Consider the following 21,475-nt stretch of genomic DNA (forward strand, 5'->3'; position numbering starts at 1 on the left):
ATAAACCAATATGAACCAACAGACCTGTGTCAGATATTATAAAACTCCGATTTCTTTGTTTTTTTTTTATGCAGTTTTTGTCCACTGTTTCGACTGTGGCAATTATGGAAAGAGCGCCATCACTTGGGTAAAGCAGCAACACTGTCAAGTGATGACAATGAATAGAAATATGGACTTGAACCTCTGCTGCAGCACGTATTCAATGGACATTATTATTTATGATAAATGGCGGCAGAGAATATAATCACATTCTCCATTTCTCTCTCTCTCCGCTTTGAGTGTTGACATAAAACAGTTGGAACATACGCTCCATACACACCCACACCGCTATTTTTACAACACAAAATAGCCGCAAAATAGACAGGTATGTTTTTCATTTTATTAGTATTCAAAGTTTAGTAGGACATTCACTTCGTGATAGAAATTAATCGTGATGATTATGATATATGCGTGACCATAATTGTATTTACATGCATCATGACAATAAATGTGATCAGAATGCGTATGCTAAATCTGGAGTGGCAATGGCTTATTAGGGTATACATGGTATACATCAAATACTGAGGGAATAGCCCATGTCGTGTAATACACTCCTATTCTCTCCCTCTTTCTCTTTTTTTCCCCTCTCCCTCTTTCTCTTTTTCCTCTTGGGTTAAACTGCATTTCTAATGTTTACGAATTTCAACATAACACACATAAATGTGTAAGAAGTTGATAAGATGGTAAGATGTTTAGACTGCTTCCAAAAAAGAAGAAGTGAATGGATTAAAGTAAAAGAACCCCGGAAAAGAACATATCCGACTATCCGTGCACTTTATAGATTTACAAGCGACAGGCAACAGGCAATGTCAGAATTTCTCTTTCTCTGCGATGAAACAGCAACACGCAATGATAACACAATTATTGTCATATTTTCACCTTTCACGTCTTTAGAATGTCAAAGGACAAAAAGAAGCCCTTCCGGGTCATTCTCTGGTGCGTCCCTCGAGCTGTGTCAACGGCGATATCAAAATGTTTCAGCTTTATTGACAACACTGAGGTAAAAAAAAAAAGTTGATCAGTTCCCAAAAATTGTTCCAAGTTCCAATTATATAAACTACCAAGGCCCTATACTGTGCGTTCCACGGGAAACCCGTTTCAGAGATAGATTTTACAATTATCAAATGTGTTTTTACTATAAATTTGATACTCAGGGCAAGAGTGGAATTTCATCTCTAATTTGAAACCAACAGCTTAGCAAATGGCAGACTACAAACATCGAAACGATTAGCGCAGTAACTCACGTCATGAGTCTGAACCCTTTCTCATTTCAGGGATCAGAGAAGAGAGAGAATCTTAACAAAGAATACAAAAGAAATGCTAATGAGCCAATAGTCGAATTAGCACGGTTGGCGTATCAGGAACCAATCCTGTCCAATATTTCTGCGCAACCTGGTTTTGACATTGAAATTTCAAACTAATGTTGCTCATTAATGCGTGAAGTGTTCGTCACGTATTAGGTATCAAAATGAAGATGAATAATTAAATCATATGATTATGTAAATTAAATATCATAATTCATTTGCCTTTGAAGAAAAAAAAGACATGTCAATCCCGGTTTCCTTTATTTCTGGGACGCACTGTATGTTATTAACACGAAATGTGTATAACTGTTTCTTCTATCCTATAATGATCAGTGGTTTATTGAGATAGATTTCTGAAGTGATTAAGGTTCAGCATGTTCAATATAACTGGAAAAAAATGCAAGGGAACGAAAGGAGGAAGTAAAGTCGAATTTATATTATATTTTCTCAATAAAGGATTGATTTTTAGATAAGTTTATGAATATAAGTTTTTTACGATGCTGAGTTTTTTTTATACGATTCAATATACTGTAGAATAGAACTGACATTTCTAAATAATGAAATTGTTGATTTTGTCACAATTTTATCTAGTACAAGAACGTAAACCAAAAAGATACTCAATGAGGTTCTGTGAAACTTAATTGTAAATAAAAAAACATTACGAAGGTTTTGTAAAAGAAGCGTTTGTGTTGTCAGACTTCCGCACGAACTCCAAATCAGCAAACCACTCATTGCCCAGGTCCATGAATTGCCGAATGTAACCCGTCAAGCCCCATATGGTTCAGATGAAATGATGTGTAAATTATATGTACTGGCATATAGGCTCTATAGCATTCAATCGGCAGGAAAATAATTAGGAGAATGATATAAAGCTGGATTTGAATTAAAATTATTGATTGATGCATATCTTTGTCATCATCGACATTGATCATAGAGTCTGGCTAAATGATGGCTCCACTCCTTGTATCCAAAAACTTCCGCATTCACCCTCATCAAAGAATGAATCAAACTTTATAGAGGAAAATCAACATAATATCCCCTATTATTTTCTTTTATGTTCTCATATTGCTCTTTTGCCAGTCTTGGTTAGAACCATTCTGTGGACTTTATACACTCGAGACATCCTGCGCCCCCATGGGTATACCTTTGCCACAAAACGAAGGGGAAATTGATGATTTTTTGGAGAAATTAGAGGCGACAGTCAAAGACACTCCGCTGGAACCATTCATGAAGAAGGAGGGTATAAACCGTTCTATGCTCCTGTAAGTTAATGAATTCTTTAGTCAAGCTGACCTTGTGGTCAGAGTCGTCATGTTTATGGGATATTTCTGAGTCTGGGGGGGGGGGGTAAAAACATCGTTCTTGTTAAAAAAAAAAGAGACATAAAACCGTGATATTCCTTTAAAGCTTTCAAGATTTTTAAAAATTGTACAGGGAATGTACGGCTTCTTTCTTCTTCTTTTTTTTTTTGGAGGGGGTGATAAAGGTTGTCGTTAAGATCTATAGGCCCGTATCATAAAGGTCAAATAAGAAAAGCATTTGCATGTGGAAAGGAAACATATATCATAATATTCTTTGAAGATTTCTAGACATTTTTCCCAAATTATAATGCTTTGGAAGAAATAAACTGGGGGATGGCAGTTAAGGTTGTCGTTAAGATCAAGGGTGTTTCATATGGAGTTACGGCTACTTTGTGCCATTTTTTTTAACTATGGGGCTCAGTATGGTCAATCAAAATCAAGGTTTCCATATAGTTACAATTGAATTCACCTTTTCTAAACATGCTAATCATTCCCTCTTGTCCTATTAATCCCTGTAATTTTATAGACTAAGGAAGATTCAAGAACGCCTCAACTCTGCGCCGGCCGACAAGAACGTCTTCGTAAAGGATATTGCTATTGCTGCCCAAGGACGATATGACTACTTCCCAGTTGGTTACCGGCATACATTCCTCATTCGCCACCCGGAGCGGATGTTCCCCTCCTTCAGGAAGATGATCATCGATTGGGGTCTAAAGAGCAACTTGATACCAGAAGCCGCTGCAGAAGATATGATCAAGTACTTCGACTTCACCAGAGATCTTCCAAACGCCACACCAGGTTTTCCGTACGACTGCCAGTACAACCTCTGGCGACACATCAAGGAGAACTACGAGGAGCAGCCCGTTGTCATGGACGTCGACGAGATGCTGGCCAACCCTGGAAAAATGCTTCCGAAGTTCTTCGAGGCTGCTGGCATGCCGTGGGACGAAAAGTACCTTCGTTGGGACCCGTCGCCAGAGGGCGCTTTAGATTGGCATTGGGTGTTCAAGATGGAGATGGACAAGGTCAGCTTTGGGAACATCCACAAGGAGGCCGTTACCTCATCCGAGTTCGGGCCTTCGAAACCTCTTGTACCACGTGATCAGATGACTCCGGATATTATAAAGTCTGTAGATGGGGCGATTGAATACTACAATGAGATGGCAGCAACTAGGATTACTATTTAGACCAATCGAGACAATAAGGGTGTAACTTGTTAGAGCAATGATATAAGATCAGACTATGACATTTTTAATCACGTAGTAGAGTTTTTCATGCAATCTACTCATTCCAGGTCAACAAGATGGTATATTAAGGTTGCCATTGAATATAAAGATTAGAAAAGGGGTACAAATATTGACGAGATTGTACCCCAAGTCTTCTGAAACAATTGGGTCTCATTGTGACTTTGTCGATCATAAAATATTCTTTATTCAATTAGATAAACATTTTGTGATAAAATTGACATCATAATTATGCCAATAATCATCATGAGAATACGTTTTCATCGTTGTGAATTTTATTATTTCGCATAAGCAATTTTCTTGAAATAATTTGCGTTGCCATTCATAGGACAGCGTACATGTATATAGAACATAGAATATATATGTCAGTCGTATTTGAGTTCATTATAAATTTGTATTATTATTTATAGGGTGTATGTATACTCCTTCAAATACTCTTGACTTTAGCATCTCATGTAAAGAGACCTATGTAAATTTGATTTTAATCTGTAAAAATTGTAACCACAATTTTAATATTAGCTACCGTTAAAAGAAACAGACGAAGAAATGAGAACGAATTAAAAATCGATTGAATGATTTATGTATAATTTTCCTTTTCATTGTTTCTTTTTTGATATCAATGACTGTATGTACCAATATGTTAGCAAATATATATTTTTCAATATTCATCATATTTCAATAGATATCAGAAGGGCATTTAATATAATTTCTATAAAAAGTAGAAGATTATTTATATCAAAATGAACATTCTTCTGTTCAGATGACAAGATAATTATCATATTTTTACATTAAAAAAAAAATCAAGAGAAATTAATTAAGCGCCTTTCAATGAGTATCTATTGAAATTTTAGTAGATTGTTTTCATTGTGCACAAACACTCACACACGCACGTAAAAGAAAAACATATCAAAATAAATAGAAAAACGAAAGTAACCGATACCTGTATATTGGCATTGTGTTTATTTTCGCCTTTTAACCTGGCAAATTGATTTATTTTGAGAATACACATAAAACATAATCATGATTAAAAAGTACATGTACTTCCGATGAAAATGAGAAACCCATGCATGTTTTAAATGATTCTCAACTCCCTTAATAAATAATGATTTCATCGTAGTGATTTCAAACCAACTTCATTTATGTCTGCCCAAATTATAAAATGTAATTTATTTTGCTCTTCGCGGCAATGTGTATCAGTATATTTTTACGACGTCAAGTGCATAGCAATCTGTGTTAAATTCACACTAGGCGTATGTTATGTAAAAATCTATATAGGGCCAGTTACATGAATCGACGAAAGGAATGTTCAACCAATCAGAACGGCCCATTGAGGGCTTACATTTGATTTTTAGGTAAACGAGAGCCGTGTGCAACTGGTCCCAGAAACCTATTTCTTAACATATTTGGTCTAATGCTCTGTATCTCTCTGTGCAAGAGCAAACCACAAATATTTATACCTAATTAATCTTTGACAAAGAACCAGTCTAGTCCATTAAACTGAAAGAAAATCTGATATTGACGCTATGAACAAACGTCTCTTTGTATCTTTATTTTCACTATTTTTGCCAGATCATTATAACAAAGTATGTCTTTACAAATGGTTGCAGACCTATCACTTGAAAGGGAAAATAATGTTTTATGGAATCCGGCCATTATTGATATGATAATCCGGAACGCATTGTAGTGTAGATAGGCATGGTAAATATATATTTTAAAAGAAGAAAGCCTACAGACTACCGAGCGTCAAAGAAAAAGGATAAACAATACTTCTCTGAATGTATACTGTAATTACAAAAGAAAGATATACATGTAGATGACACAATACAACTTAACATTACAGAATGAATACATACCATAGCTGTCTTGGTATATAACTGCTAAACATTAACTGATGCACTACAAAAGAATTCGTAAAATACTGTTAATAATTTACATACTGTTAGTCGAATACAATTAATATACAGTCAATGTCTTGGAAGATTAATTTTCACAATAAATTTCATGACGGCAAGAATAGTTTTATGCAAGGCGTTACGTTAGATATACGAATGCCTTTAATATTTTACTTTGTACAGTATCATTCAAAATTAAATTCCATTACAATATACCCCCCCCCCCAAAAAAAAAAATATATATATATATCATTTTAACGCGTTTATCCCCTCCCCGTCCTCTAGAGTATCCTTGGGAAGATTTCTGAAATGGGTGACGTAGGATTTTGCCATCATTTTCGACATCATGGCTTGGTCTGCAAACAAGGGCGGGGGCCAATTCCTATATTGAGGAAGAGGGTGTATCGCAAATTTTGAGAGTTCGATTCTTGTGTTTTAGATTACAATAGGATACTAGGTATTTATCGTTACATATTTTTTTTCTCTCCCCATTTATCCTTTTCTTAAAACGTATATTAAAAAAACACATAAACTCTCAGTATTCACTTACAAATGGATAATCTTCGGATGACTAAAGATCAAACATAAATGAAATGCCAGCTGCAAAGTCATACACCGGGTTGAAATTATATTGATCATGTAGTGAAAAATGCAAAAACATGCAAAAATTGTTATGAAATTAATAAATACGTATAATATGACTATACATTATTCAAAATGGACTTCAATAAATTATCTGTTACATCATCAGGAATGTGGGATAAAACTTTTTGTAAAGTCTGGGATTTAACCTGAGTAAAATCATGAGTTTCTAACGTCCTTTGATACAAAAAAAACCAACCACTTTAATTGAGACCGAGCAGTTTCTTCAACCATGCTGACTTGGCTGGGATACTGTTAAAGTCACACCTTAGAATACGAGGGATGACGTCCCGAAAGGTCGGGTGCTTGAGGGCGTATATCACCGGATTGACACACGTATTGAACTGCAGTAGAAGCATCACCCACGGGATGCCAGGTTCACTGTTCGGCAGCAGAATGGCGATTCCGTAAGGTGTCAGGCAGATCAGAAAGGCACATACCACGTAGAAGACGTTGCGTGTGATGTCCGCTTGGCGTCGACTAACAGAGAGGGATAGTTCTTCTGACACAGACTTGGTGCGATTCCTACCTCCATCCTCAGGTTCAACGACGGTACCATTCGCTATCGGGCTAGATGGTGACGTCGGGATAGGTGTTATGGGATTAGACAAGCCATCGGTATCAGGAGAAGGGCTTGAAGATGATAGATTCTCCCTAACATCTGAGGGATCATCAGTGGCCCTTGGCGAATCCGGGGGAAACTGGAACTGTACGTGGGTATGCTGGGCCGGAGTTCGCGGCGTCACTGGATTTTCCACATCAGAATGGTGGAAGCTCTCGTTCCGATTGCCATCACCGATGATAAAGATACGTATCAAGTGACGATGGTGCTTACGGACGTGAACGAATATCATCACGTAGCAGAAGATGATGACCACAAGACTTGGTACAAAGACGGTGATTCCTGCTAAGAGGCTCAAGTACTCTGATAATGGATGCGTCGAATCCTGCAGACATGCTTTGTACTTTTCTGAGTAACCCAGTCTTCCCAACCCGACGTTTGTGGCAATCAAGGTCAAGACGGTGGGATACATCCATGAGAAAACAACCATGAATGCTATTTTCTTCGACGTATAGGCCGTATCAAAGTCATATTTCTTGATGACATAGTATCTATTAAACGCAATTAATGCGAGGGTGACGGTTCCTGCACCAAGAGCGATCCATAAGAATCCAGCCGAAGCGGAACATAAATGAGGAGATAGCGGCCATCCTTCTCTTGACAACATCGCCACGACGTTAAAAGGCAAGACGCAACATATGATACTGTCGGCAACACACAAATTCACCACGAATACATTGACCTTGGTCTGGAGCTTTCGTGAGAGTGATACAGCGAATAAAACAAGAGAGTTTCCGACAAGCCCGAATATACTGATAAGAATTGTTAAGCTTGCTACCCCGATTCTTTGGTTGTAGTCAGTGAAGATGTAACCCCCTTCTTCGCTTGAGGGTGTCACATTAACCAGCATTGCCGTCACGGCATTAGAAGTTGACGTCGTCGAAACCATGATGTAAACCAGCGCCCTCTACGTTTGCCCAACAAAGACACGTTCCTCAATTTAAAGGCGGGCTTGGAACATTTTGAAGCGGAGCCAATACCTTTGCAAAATTTGACCTGTCGCCTCAAAAGGTTAATTTCCCATCACTGTCGATATCTGCGATTGAAAGATAAAAACGAAACAAATGAATATTACATAACAGATCCCTTAAGACAACTTTTATGTTATGAAAAGAAACAAAAACAAAACAAGAATTGATATAAGGTTTATGCAGCCAATAATATACATGTAGGATGCGAACCATGTAGATATGGTCGAATGAAATACATTTACAAAAGCAATCTTACAACTGATAGTAAGCATATTAATTGTAAGGTCGGTTGTAACTTTTGCAGGGTATATGTCTAAACGCTACTATTATATTGATTCTAAATGACATGTGTTTAAATTACTTTGGCCCTATTATTAATCTACACATGATGATTACATTCCAAGTGATTAATAAGTAGTGGTTATGGAGTATCGACAAATAAAATGCATAACAAGACAATTAATTACGTGTATGTGCATACCGTATCACTATCAATGCATGCTACCATAGGCCTATAATACTGAAATAATATTCAATTCTACACGCTATCCATCAATAATCGTGAATAATGGAAAGAGAGAATCGTTTTGGAGATGTTTCTTCGTCCAAATGTTTTTAAAGTCAGTTACATGTATACTTCATGACAGAGTAAGCTTTAAGCCCCCATCACACTTATTCGGAATCAGCAGGAATCAAGCAGAAGTTGGACGAAAAAAATATTTTAAAAATCTAAAAAAAATTGGGAGGAACTTATGAATTCACCAAACTGGAGTTGAAATTCAGTAAATTGACCAGGTGAATCATCATACACTAGTCAAAATGAACTGCAATGGAGTCAGATTGATAATTCGTGCTACATTCTTGGACATTCTAGGCGCATTCTAAATATTCTGACTGCATTCTGAGTGCATTCGAAATATTTTTGTCATTTCTTTTGGCTGTCCCGAAGGTTTTGGTCATGTTCAAAACATTCGAGGGGTATTTTCGAATGGTGTTCGAAGTAGATTTAAATGACCAACTGGTGGTCAAACAATAGTCCTTTCATTCAGGCCAATTCTGCTTGATTCGGAATAAGTGTGATGGGGGCTTTACATGTAGACTTGGATTTTAATTCTGTTTCAGAGCGTAAAAGTGCAAACAATTCTGACAAACTGAAAAAAACATTTCTTCCTTCAGGAATCACTTCTACAAAAAGTTATATGAATATGTTCGACTCTGTCATGTCAACATTGTTATTCTGCTGTATATTTCACTTCTTCTGCACAGCAAGATGTCATTAATAACGATATTCTAAACATTGAATGATCCTGACGCGATTGCGTGTTTATCACAGACAGAAAAAAAAATCTGAATTATGAGGAATGTTATAACAGAGTAAACAGACCATCGGTAAATAAATATACAGTGCGTATCAAAAAAAAGTTTACACTTTGAAAAAACCCTGGGAATTAAAAAATATAAAACATGTTCGTAATTTTTCACATAAAATCTTCGGTTTGGGCCTCATCTATCCAATGAAAGTTTTGACAGAATGTTACACTTGAGTGAGCACTGTCCATTTTTATAAAGCTCGCAGAAATCTGTTTGCGCAGAAATGCTCGTTTTCACGCTGTGTCAAGGAGAAAGGGCGCAATCAAACTTACCCTGCGAACATTTCTCATACATTTCCCTTACACTTTTAGTCAATTGAAATAAAACGGATACATTCAAGCATTTTGTATCAATTTTTGCCACCTAAATTGAAATTTCAACACTTAGTAAGCAAAACCTTTACCCTTTTTGTGTCAGCTGGATCTGAGGACATCTCCAGCATTTTTTCACTAAGTTTTTATCATTTAAAGTGGATTTACATTTCATTTTTCATTTAATACTCGTTTCTCCACACTTTTTCCAAGCTTGACAATGATTAACAAAATGAAAATCAAGCCTAAGCCATTTCATATACATCACAGCTCAGAGTAAAGCAAATATCGTCACGATTGCCTCGGTGTGTGGGGGAGTGGGGTAGGGCGCAATGCACTCTTCGAAGTGTTTTGGGCAAGGAAACAACTTTAAAAAGGTAAAAGATATCTTCAAATCAATTTTGCTAGCTAATTCCACGTGTTCTTCATGATTAAAGTCTATTTTTATTCGCATAACTATTTCAAAGTTCTGCGCAAATCATTTTTCACTAACTTTTCAAAAGTAAGTGGTGCTCACTCAAGCGGAAATATTTTTCGACAGTTATATCGTCATTTGCTTAAATGGATCTGTACCAATGTTAAAATGTGGACAAATCTTCAGGATATTATAAATGTATAATTTTACATGATTTTATTCTAAGTGTAAACTTTTTTTTGATACGCACTATATAGGACAAAGTCCTCCTAATTCCATTGAAGGTGGTTCTTGCCTCGATTTTTTTTTAGGGTAGCCTTGAATTTTTATCATGAACATCCCTTTCTCATGTTTGAATAGATACAATAAATGATTCATCTTCTGCACACGGAATCATTATTTGTTAAAAACAAACAACCCAGAGCGACTTTAGACAGTGATAGGCCCTACGGGTTGATCCTGGGATTATGCTATAATAGACCCACAATTTCCCCTAAAGACTGTACATTGAGGCCGGGGCTTTTACCCAAAATGTTTTTTTTTTTATCGTGGGAGAATTTTAATAAAAATCATAATCGCAAAATAAAACTTATACTTATGAAATTATCAAACTCAAATTTCTTAGACAATATAACATTCTCAATATTTAGAAAATAATTGATGATTTGAGTTTGTCTGGTTATACATGTATTTCCGCATTTCATAATATTCTCTTAATATTGTTCAAATATCACAAAAAGGTTAAGAAAAAAATCACTGCATTGTAATGAATGTAGACATTATGTCGATTTTTTTTTTTAATTCATTTAAAATCATGATAGAAATACAGGAAGCCATGCACCATCTCAAAATAATCTTGACACTGATCGGGGCTATAAACGAATAAAAGAATGCACGAATTTAGATATATATATATATGTACCAAATTGCAAAGGAAGATTATATCATAAAAGCAAATTCTCTCGATTTAGAGGGATTTGATAATTTTTCCCACTCTCATTAACGGGCAAATCTTACACTTGGGACCGCACCATACGATCTAAAAAAGAGGAAAATAAGGAGACAGAAAAGAAATATAAGAAGAAAGAGAGAAATAAAAATATCAAAAAGAGAGGTATATGGTCGTGTAATTGAATCAATTGAGACCAAAATGACATCAACATTTTGTCGTCATGCCCGCCCGCCCCGCCCCACTCGATCAAAATACCCTTGACGCCGCCCATATAGCTGATTTCGACCATTCATTATTATATTAAAAAAATAAATAAGAGAACCTCCATCCGATCGGTCGCTGAACATCCTCGTTTATAATTCTCCCTCACACACCCTGTCTTCCCTGCTCATTCTTACCCCCCCCCCCTCATCCTCTTTCAGAGGCGTCGATCCTGGGGGGCAGGGGGGCGATCGCCCCACCAATGAAAATATTGGGGGGCAAACATATCATTTTGCCCCCCCAATAATTCCGGATATGCATAAAAAAAACAAGATTGTAATGTTCAGCAAGCGAGATTGAGATACACAACTCGTTCTTTATTTAAAATCGTGCTCAAAATGTCCGCTTTTCAGATTGGAATATAAAAAATTTCAGCTCGCGCTTCGCGCTCGCATCATTTCTGTAGCAAAAACCCATACTTTTCATGATTAAATTGGTGAATGTAAATGTCCCGTTTTCAGTTCTAAGCCTCAAAAGAACTGCTTCAATTTGCAATCATCTTTTCTTGGATATATAGCTTGTTCTTTATCAAAAACGTCCAGTAAACTGTCATTTTTTTCAGATCGAAATATCAAAATTTTCAGCTCGCGCTTCGCGCTCGCATCTATTCTTCTTTTAGATACAAATCTTAATCATTGGTACCAAAAATGCTTAGAATATCAAGTTTTCAGCTCAGAATATAAAGAAATTTGAGCTCACTCTCGGCACTCGTACTATCTGTGTAGTGAGATACGTGTCTGTGTCTCATGAGTCATATATATATATATACATATATATATATATATATATATATATATATGTGTGTGTGTGTGTGTGTGTATAATATATATATATATATATATATATGTGTGTGTGTGTGTGTGTGTGGGTGGGTGTTTTGTACGATCGAGCGCCTTTGGAACGTTAATGATTTTGCCCCCCCAATCTGAAAAATGGATCGACGCCCCTGTCCTCTTTCCTTCTACTCCACACTCAGTTGACTCTACTTAATGGACAAGTCCAACAAAATGTTGATTTATATAAAAATAGAAAAATACAACAAGCATAACACTGAAAGTTTCATCAAAATCTGATAAAAATAAAGAAAGTTATGACATTTCAAAGTTTCGCCATTTTACAAAACAGTTATAGACACATCCTGGTCGGTATGCAAATGAGGAAACTGATGACGTCATCCACTCACTATTTCTTTTGTAGGTTATTATATGAAATATGAAATATTGTAATTTTCTCCTCATTGTCAAGTGGAACAAAGATTAATTCCTCCCTGAACATGCAGATTTAGCATTGTTTCAACATTTCATGGTTCACTCAAGTTGGTCCTTATTGTCAAATCTGTAAAAAATGAAATAATTCAAACAATAAAAAAACAAAAATAAATAGTAAGTTAGGGACATCAGCGACTTCCTCATTTGCATGTCACTGAGTTGTGCATATCACTGTTTTGTGAAAAATAAGCGAAACTTTAAAATGCCATAATTTTCTTATTTTACATCAAATTTTATGAAATTTTCAGCGTTATACAAGTTTGATTATTCTCTATTTATTAGATCATTTTTTCTGGGGTGGAGTTGACCTTTAAAAAGCGATACCATTTCACTCCATTCATTTCTGTGTCACAAAAGGAGAAGCATATTCTGACGCCTACATGTAAATGTACTTGGTTTTGGTAAAAGTTGTACAATGGTAGAATCGGAGTAAAATGCGAAAATTCACAAAAGAATAACAGATGACTGGTTTTTTAAATAAATGTAAACCCTGTGACGACATATACACTGTACTTTGCAACAGTGTAATGCAAACTCAATGAAGTGCCCATTTTCTTAGAATTTTGAAAAATAAGTTTACATGACATGTGCATTTCATTTTATGCCTTATTATCCACCAATATAATTATATGTTTACAGTACATCCCCCCCTCTCTCTCTTCTATGATTATTGTGATTATATCATGGTCTCGGGAGCCCAGCCTTATATAGAAAGGCCATTTATGGCCTATGCTGGCTCCCTCATATTCTCATTTATTCTCTTATTAAATGTATTTCTATTTTTGTATCTTTATTTGTATATAGTCTATTCTTTGTTCTTTGATTTGTATGTTGTTTGTTTTTAATGAGAATGTGGTATAAATAAATGAAATGAAATTATACATGTGCATGTACCAGAATACCTCGACAGATACAGTACCTTCAAATACACGTTTCTATGAAATAGTTATTCAGTCATCAGGGTCCTTAGAAAATTGCATGTGACGTCATAGTACAATATTATACAAAAAAATTCCATAAACTTGTTATTCCATTCAACCAAATGATACATTAGGCCTTAAGACTCATTTTCTATTTTAATCCAAAACGGTGGACTTCCCCTTTAAAAGTAATTGAAGTAATTGTAACCGAGAGTTTAATAGATAGTGAAGTACCGCTGTAGAGGATGGTGAAGGGTTTAAGATGACAAGATAAAAGAAGAAGATGGTGACAATAGAAAGCAAATGGAATATTTGGTATGCGGAAATTGATCATACAAACGACTACTGAATCCTACATCATTAACAGAATGGATGTTTCAATCAATAAAACTACCTATATACTTGCATATCATGACTTTCAGTGGTGTAACTGAAATTCTAAGATTTTTTTAAAACAAATTGTAGTAAATCGATTCAATGTGATAGAAGATTATATTCAAACGAATCAAACTCAATTTTTGGAAGCCCATTTTATTGAACTATGAAACATGGGATCAAATTCATTGTTCTATAAGTTCTAATTTAAACTTTTCCATAAAACAGAATGGCTGAATAATTTCTAACGTAAAATTAAAAGGACCCCCCCTCCCCCCCCAAAAAGAGAGCATCTTTTCTACATGCATAGGCCATAGGAGTCTTCCAGAAACCCTCATCAACTCCCATTAAGCAGAGGTTGAGCAACAGCATCAGATACTGCTGTTTGAAGAACAGAATACATTTATTCATACGGAATTAAGGCCTATACTAAACTGGTCTATTGCCGAATGAAAACAAACCTCAATTACTACAGTCCAATGAAAAAATATATGAGAGACAAATAATAGAAAATATCATGCCGTATTGAAAAGACCTTGAGTCTTTTTGTATGCTACTGTATAAAAACAGTCTGTCAAACAGATGTTGAGTGGAATTAAAATACCATTCGAACGAAATAAATTATAATATTGATTGGACTGTCAATTTAATTATGCAGTATTGTTTACACTAATATCATTATCGCTATACAAAACCGCGCCCGTGGTATAGTATAGCTAGTACGATGGCAGGGATTTATGTAAATGAAAACAAATGTAACACATGTAACTTCATAAAAAATATAATCTCAAACATAATTGATGATTCTGTTTTGATAAGATTTGTTTTGAGGGTTTTTTCTCCGTTAATATGACTCCTCAAACAAATTTACATTGTAATGATAGGGAAGTGGAAATAAATTAAAGATTTTCAATTAATTTCATGTAATATTGCGATGAAATGTATTATTTGAAAAATGTGACCGTGTAATGTTTCGGACAAAATGCTATGCACATGCCAAGAGATTAACAAAGAATTAAATGGGGTCCTATTATGTTACAATAACAGCGGTTTAACATCACAATGTATGGTCATGATGGTTACTTAATTTCTTTTAATACAATGATTCCCCCATTTTACTCACTCGATGAAAGAGCTACAGTCATGTAAGACATTTGGGATAAATGGCCACAAACGCTCAATCGCAGCATTTACAAAACCGCAGTGACGCACAAACTTTGAATTTATCGCAGTGGTAAATCGGGGGGGGGGGGGAGGGGGCTTGGATGATCCACAATAAGACCCCCCCCCCCCCCGAATCCATAATAATCTTTTTTTTAATTTTTTTGCGAAAAATGGTCAGTCTCTTAGTGATGACATTTTCTTTCTTTTACTTATTATTTTGGGGCCAACACCTTTGTCTTTTTGCCAATGAGATATCCATTTTATTTTCTATCTGGTGGTCAAATCAAAATTTGCCAAAGTAAATATATTTTCTAACAACCCCCCCCCCCTCGACTGACGACTGAAGAACTTGTTATACTTTTATACTGAATTCTCCCTCTCTCGTCCCTGATATAAGTATGCAAGACATAACATTTATATTTCTTTGTTAAATTTTACCGAACAGTTGCCACAGACTTAGTGGAAACATATATGAATTTATATAAGGAGAAAATAAACCAACAACAAACCCAGTTTAATCTAAACTATATAGTGTCTACGTAATAGCACTAAATATTTGAAGTATCGTACTATAAATACGAGAGTACATTGCATGCATTGTCATGATTTTTCTTTTTGCCACAGACTATATGATATAGGTGACAATTATATAAGGAGAAAACACAATAAATCTAAACGATACCAGTAACTAATTTCTTCGTAATAACACAACAAATTCTGATATGCTTTCTAAAACCATTAGGGTACTTGTAGCATCTAATGGGTGCTTGAGAATATTATTGTGAATTATGATGTTAAGAAATTAGAAAGATGTGCATGTAGGATTGCCATGCACGTGCACAAAACTAAATCAAAGGTTAATTATACACTATTATTATTTAAGCCAATTTGATTTGTTTGTTTAAGTCGACTCAATGTTAATCAAGGACTTATATTATTTATATCTTAAATTCAAATTCGCTCTCTTTTACATCATTTGCCTTGGATACATAAATGTAATCCCAGTCTTGTTCAAATGAATTAGTTACATCCGACTTTCTTGAACATAAAGATCTTTATCACATATCATTACAGTTTTGATATGTGTAACATCAAGAAATATAAAGAGTTGCAAAGGATAGGCATATGAGGTATACTGGAAAGTTGAAGGACAAACACACAGATCTACACTATGAACCACGGAATTCATACTGATTCAGTGGCGTAATGAGACAACATTTTGAGGGGTCAGATATGAAGTACAGAGCAAACTTTCTGAAAAAGCTGCGAGCGAAAAGTCGACCTTTTGAGAACAAAAATCTGATTTTGTGATAAACTGGGTTATATTATCAGATTCAGATTAATATAAAAAAATAACTCTTTCCTTTTCTTTTTTCTCTCCATTATTTCTTAGTGGTGAACATTTTTTGGGGATCATGGCCCTAAGCCCCCCCATCTGTTCGCCAATGTAATGGTATATCATCAGGAATAAAACACTCCTTACGATACTTTTTTTTCAAGGCGACTGACTGTTCATTTTTTTGTATCGAACTATAATCCCAATTTTGCAAGTATATAGATAAAACTCTTCCTGTCATGTCCCTGGGGAGCGGCCGGGGGTGCTGGGGATGCTGAAGCATCCCCAAAATTTTCCCAGGGGGTGCTTCATCTGTTATGTTCCATAGGCAGCACCCCCTGGAACGTAGGTGTGGCAAATGGATGAATTATAACCAAAAGGACATACATTTTGTCGTGAAAACTTTTTTTTTTGCTTGTCAAATTTACATCAGCACCCCTGTAAAAAAAAATCGGTCCCAGGGCCATGCTTCCGGTATACGAAATGTTTTCACTCTTAACTCTGTAAATGGGGGGGGGGGGGGGCGGGTCCCTCGGGGTACATTGCGGCAAAGTTGAACATTTTAGGGAAGTTAATTGAAAAAGTTCGGAAAATCCATATGTATAGGAAAGACTTCGATTTTGTTCTTGGCTCTTCAGCGAAAAGGCATGATCTGTTTCAAAGATCTATTACTCTACAGGCATGTAGACTAAATCTAAAACTGGATATAGATGATTGTATACACGAATCTTGGGGTCCAATTATCGTATTGTTGCGTGGATGAAAGGGTCATCATTTTGTTTTGACTTTTAAAATCAAACGATGTATATGAGGCGACTAAATTGCTTTATAATATGAACAAAAAATGTGAATGTTTATCATAATAACACAGAAGAGGTCATTTGGAATACAAATAAAAGAAAAATTTATAATTTATGATTGTGTTTTCCTGTCTTACGAAATGACGAACAAAGGCTAGTGTCTACATGTACATAATAGGTGTATTGTAAATAATATGTAGGCCTATATTTCGAGTTTCCGCCCTTAATGATTCTCTTATGAAATAATGACTAGTGGACTAGGTATGCTGTATCACCGTACACTGTTAGAAAATTTATCCTTAAAATAAAAGAAGTTCCTGCAGCAGAGTCTCGAGAACACCTGTAATCTTACCAGATTGCGTAATCTTACATTATACCATGTAAAATTACAGGAAATTGGTATTTGGTGTATGGAACCTTACAAATTTCCTTAAATAAAACACCCTTTTTAAACAGACCTGTTCTGTTGAATTGCAGAAAAATTCATGTTTTATGAATTTACAGAATGATTCTGTTATTGCTTTCTGCAAAATCTTTTTTATTGTTGTAAAATCAGGTGTTTTTTTAACAGTGTATATACGAAGAATGTCCCTGGTAATTCAGACAGTACCATGACTTCTTATTTCAAAATAAATACAGAGTCAACATTTTAGTAAGGTTGTAAAAAACAATCATAAGTAAAAAAATTAACTAAACTAAAATTACAGGAAATCAAACCAACACAAAGATAGAGGGATAGGAGGCCTATATGAAGAAACTGCGAAAATGCACATGGTTTAAACATATTAAAAGAATAAGTGATTTAAACACAGGTACAGAAACGGTGTATCAAGAAAATAATTGTCAGAATCGGTTAGAATACATTACTGCCTTTATAAATGAAATAAAATTCTATATATATTATAGATATAACTCAGGTCAATAACATGATTTAGGCCTATTAATTTTTATTGAACCATGTTTATGTAGTATTACTGTACAGTTTTAAAATAATACCTTATAGACCTACATTAGTATACTTACGTTTATGAAATATGAAGTCAGATTGAGTCAGTCAATTATTGATGAAAGATTGTGCCACACTACATTTTGAAATTCAATGGGGAAAAGGAATGAAATAAGTTGACCGTTCGATCAGATCTGCGCACCAGAATGTGTTAAGAGGCGTATACCATTCGAACAACCAATTCACCAAGTTAATACACTCTGGTTTATGTTTTTATGCAGGTAGAGAAAGTCCGATTTGATCCAAAATTGGGTCTTGGTTATCAAGTTAATCGATTTAAGCAAATTGTTTTTCTAATCAACGGTTCACTGGCCCCATCATCAGTAGTGAGAAATTCGTAGGCTTAATTAATGATGTTACTTTACTGCACGATAATTATGAACATCATCATCAAGATAAAAAATAAAAGTGCTTATAACTAGAGTGGCGTCGATTTCAAATCATCCTTTCAGGTGCCGTTGATCTCCGACCTTAGCGGAGGAAGAACGCAGGACGGCAGGAGAGAGAGGTGTCAATCCATGGGAGTTATCACATCACATTAAAAATAATCTTCACCGGCTATAAATCCAAGTATCTGTTTGAGTCCTGGCTTCAAGTAATACCACACGGTCTTTCTGGTTTAGAAAGCTAGTATTCTCCTTCACTCTCAGCTCCCGGCGACCATGAACTTTTCCGTCATTCGGCAAACCAAACTAAAATGTAACACTCCTCGCGATCTCATAATCAAATGCACTTTGGTATTCAGTCAGTCCGCAAGCCCTGAAAAAGTAGCTTCTTTTATCCAAGTGATATTCATGACAAGAGGGTTTTTGCATAGTTAATGAGCTTGGTGCGAACCAAAACACCTCTTTTTATTCGGCCATTGCTGCTCTAAATATTGACCAAGTTTCATGTTTTTGGTATCTTTGTAAAGAAGAAGAATCATTCTTTTAGGTCATGTGTTTGGATTTTTAAAAGAATGTTGTAATATAGGAAAAACTTTTGATCTAAAACATGAAACAAAATATTTTTTTTCATGCAACAAAAGTTGTTGTTTTCACACTTAATTTCTGTTTGGGCACAAATGATTTTTAAATCATGATAAAGCTGAAGATCTAAGCTTTAATATGATATAATTTTTATAAGAAGATGTATTTTAGATGGGTCAGCAGCCAGCTTTTTATAGGCCAAGTACATTTTGCAGCTCAAAAACAAGAATACTGCGCTCTGATTGGTCATACAGACCACACACCCACGCAAATTCCAATGTTCCCCACACTGGGCCTCTGCAAGGTCACACTCACCATGTAGTAATCTCTTCAAATTACCCGCGCCTGTTTGTTTTGAAAACAGTATTCAGCCAATCAGAACTCTGGATTTTATGTTACTCAGAAATTTCAGAAATCTCGTCTTGCATCTTGATGGAAATAACTGGCTGCTGACCCATCTAAAAGATGCCACATATCAAGAGTGACATTGTAAGAAAGTATAGAGTTTGAGCTTTTTGATGATATAAATAATGTTGGTGCCTAAAACACAAAATGTTGCACAATTTGCAAGTGAAAACAGAGGAAGAAAATTCTGTTTGATGCATCTTTTCAGGTAAAAAATTCACTTATTTAACAAAATATTTCATTCAAAAGAAATGACCAATATAAAAGGGTAACATTTATTCTTGCCCATGGTACAAAAATAATCAATATTACTCAAGGAGAAAGTGGTTAAATTCTTTGAGAAAGAAAGTCTCACAATTCACGAGATTTTGCAGGGACATGAATTCAGCCACGAGAGGACTTGGATAAATCTTGCTCATTTGCTCATTAACACAGGGGCTTGCGGACTGACTGTATTCCCAGCTGTACGATTTGAATGCGTGACAGCCCGTACAGCAAAAGAGGCTTACCACGTTTCGTGACGTCACAGTCATCTTTTGTCAGAACGAAATCTTTGTAATCGGGCATCTATTGTTATTGACTGTTCTCCGCAAAAAAAAAACACGATCGATGAGGCGTTCTGCTTTATTGCTGTTTGCATTTACTAAATTCAGTAAACACGGTGGTTTATTATGGAGTATGCAACATCTTTATACACAGGAACAACAGACAAAACTCAAATCATGGCGTTTTAAAGTGTCTTTATACTTTTCAGAGATGCAAATAAGGGGAATTCCCAAGCAGCTATTTTGTAGACAAGGAATGAACTGCCAAAAGTTAAGCCAATAACTTTCCGAGTGTCATCTTGAACGGGGGAGGGGGGGGGGCTGTATTTTGCTAGGGAGGCCTAAACAATAATTCGGGAAAAAAACTTGACTGAAAGCTGTGCCCCCATAATAATAGTTATTATTTTAGGACCTGGTTATTTTATTTATGAATTTATTTGTTATATTCTTTCTATTTCTTCAAACGTTTTTAAAATATAAAGGATTTCTGCTTTTCCACACGACAACCAAAGAATTTTTTTTTCTTGTCCAATAGTTCAAGCAGAAAACTGCGTCATTGATAAATTGACATTTTGGGATCCTATATGCAACCTTAAAATCAAAACAAGAAACATGCCCTGAATGCATGTCTTTTTAATTTGTTGGTAGTCCCGATCGACCCCCACCCCCTGATCACGCTATAATGATTGGCACTTTATGACCAATAGTATACACATATACTACAACGAATGACATGTCACAATTCTACGTGCAAATATATAATCAAGTTCTTTATCGAAATCTTATAAGGCTAATCTAAAGTAGGACCCTAAAATATGTTCGTTTATGACTCATAATAAAACATTATAGGGCCTGTATAGGTGTATTTTATTTCCGCGAATACGGAGAATTGATTGCACTTAGTAGTGACTGAAACAACAATTTTAGATAGTCATCGAATGACAGAGAACATAACTAATCTTAAGATAAATATAATGAACAACCTCATCATTTTTTTGTGTGTATTGCTATATTCTGTTGGTTTGTGTGCAGTGGCGTAATGCGCCAAAATTAAGGGGCGAGATATGGCGAATCGGGAAAAAAAATATAATTTACGAGCGAGCGAGCGAGCAAAAATGTTAACACTTTCATTGCACAAATCCAATTGTGTTCTGTAATATATTTTGACATAATGTTCAGAAAACAATATCATATTTCACCCTCCACTCTTTCCTTTTCTCCCCCCCCCTTGGTCGTGAAAAGTGGGGGGGGGGGGCGCCCAAGCCCCCCCCCCCCATCTGTACGCCACTGTTTGAGTGATTGTCTTATGAATACAATCAAAGCGTTATAAAGTGAGTAATTAGACGATCAACACTACATTCCA

At 35.6% G+C, this 21,475-nt stretch overlaps 2 protein-coding genes across 2 annotated transcripts; one reads left to right on the forward strand and one right to left on the reverse strand.

The window, feature by feature from the left end:
- The first annotated feature begins 74 nt into the window (after positions 1-74).
- On the forward strand, positions 75-5,501 carry LOC129274729 (uncharacterized). Its single transcript, XM_054911485.2, has 4 exons — positions 75-364; positions 934-1,039; positions 2,424-2,605; positions 3,171-5,501. The coding sequence occupies exons 2-4, from the start codon at positions 935-937 to the stop codon at positions 3,829-3,831; spliced, it is 948 nt and encodes a 315-aa protein (XP_054767460.2). The 5' UTR covers positions 75-364; position 934; the 3' UTR covers positions 3,832-5,501.
- On the reverse strand, positions 4,826-19,316 carry LOC129275272 (muscarinic acetylcholine receptor M2-like). The gene is made up of 2 exons (XM_054912073.2): positions 18,212-19,316; positions 4,826-8,080 (listed from the first exon to the last, which is right to left on the reverse strand). Exon 2 carries the CDS (start codon positions 7,931-7,933, stop codon positions 6,626-6,628), a length of 1,308 nt encoding a protein of 435 aa, XP_054768048.2. The 5' UTR covers positions 7,934-8,080; positions 18,212-19,316; the 3' UTR covers positions 4,826-6,625.
- Between the last annotated feature and the right edge of the window lie 2,159 nt (positions 19,317-21,475).

The sequence above is a fragment of the Lytechinus pictus genome, chromosome 13 (assembly GCF_037042905.1).
Source record: "Lytechinus pictus isolate F3 Inbred chromosome 13, Lp3.0, whole genome shotgun sequence".
Lineage (NCBI taxonomy): Eukaryota > Metazoa > Echinodermata > Echinoidea > Temnopleuroida > Toxopneustidae > Lytechinus > Lytechinus pictus.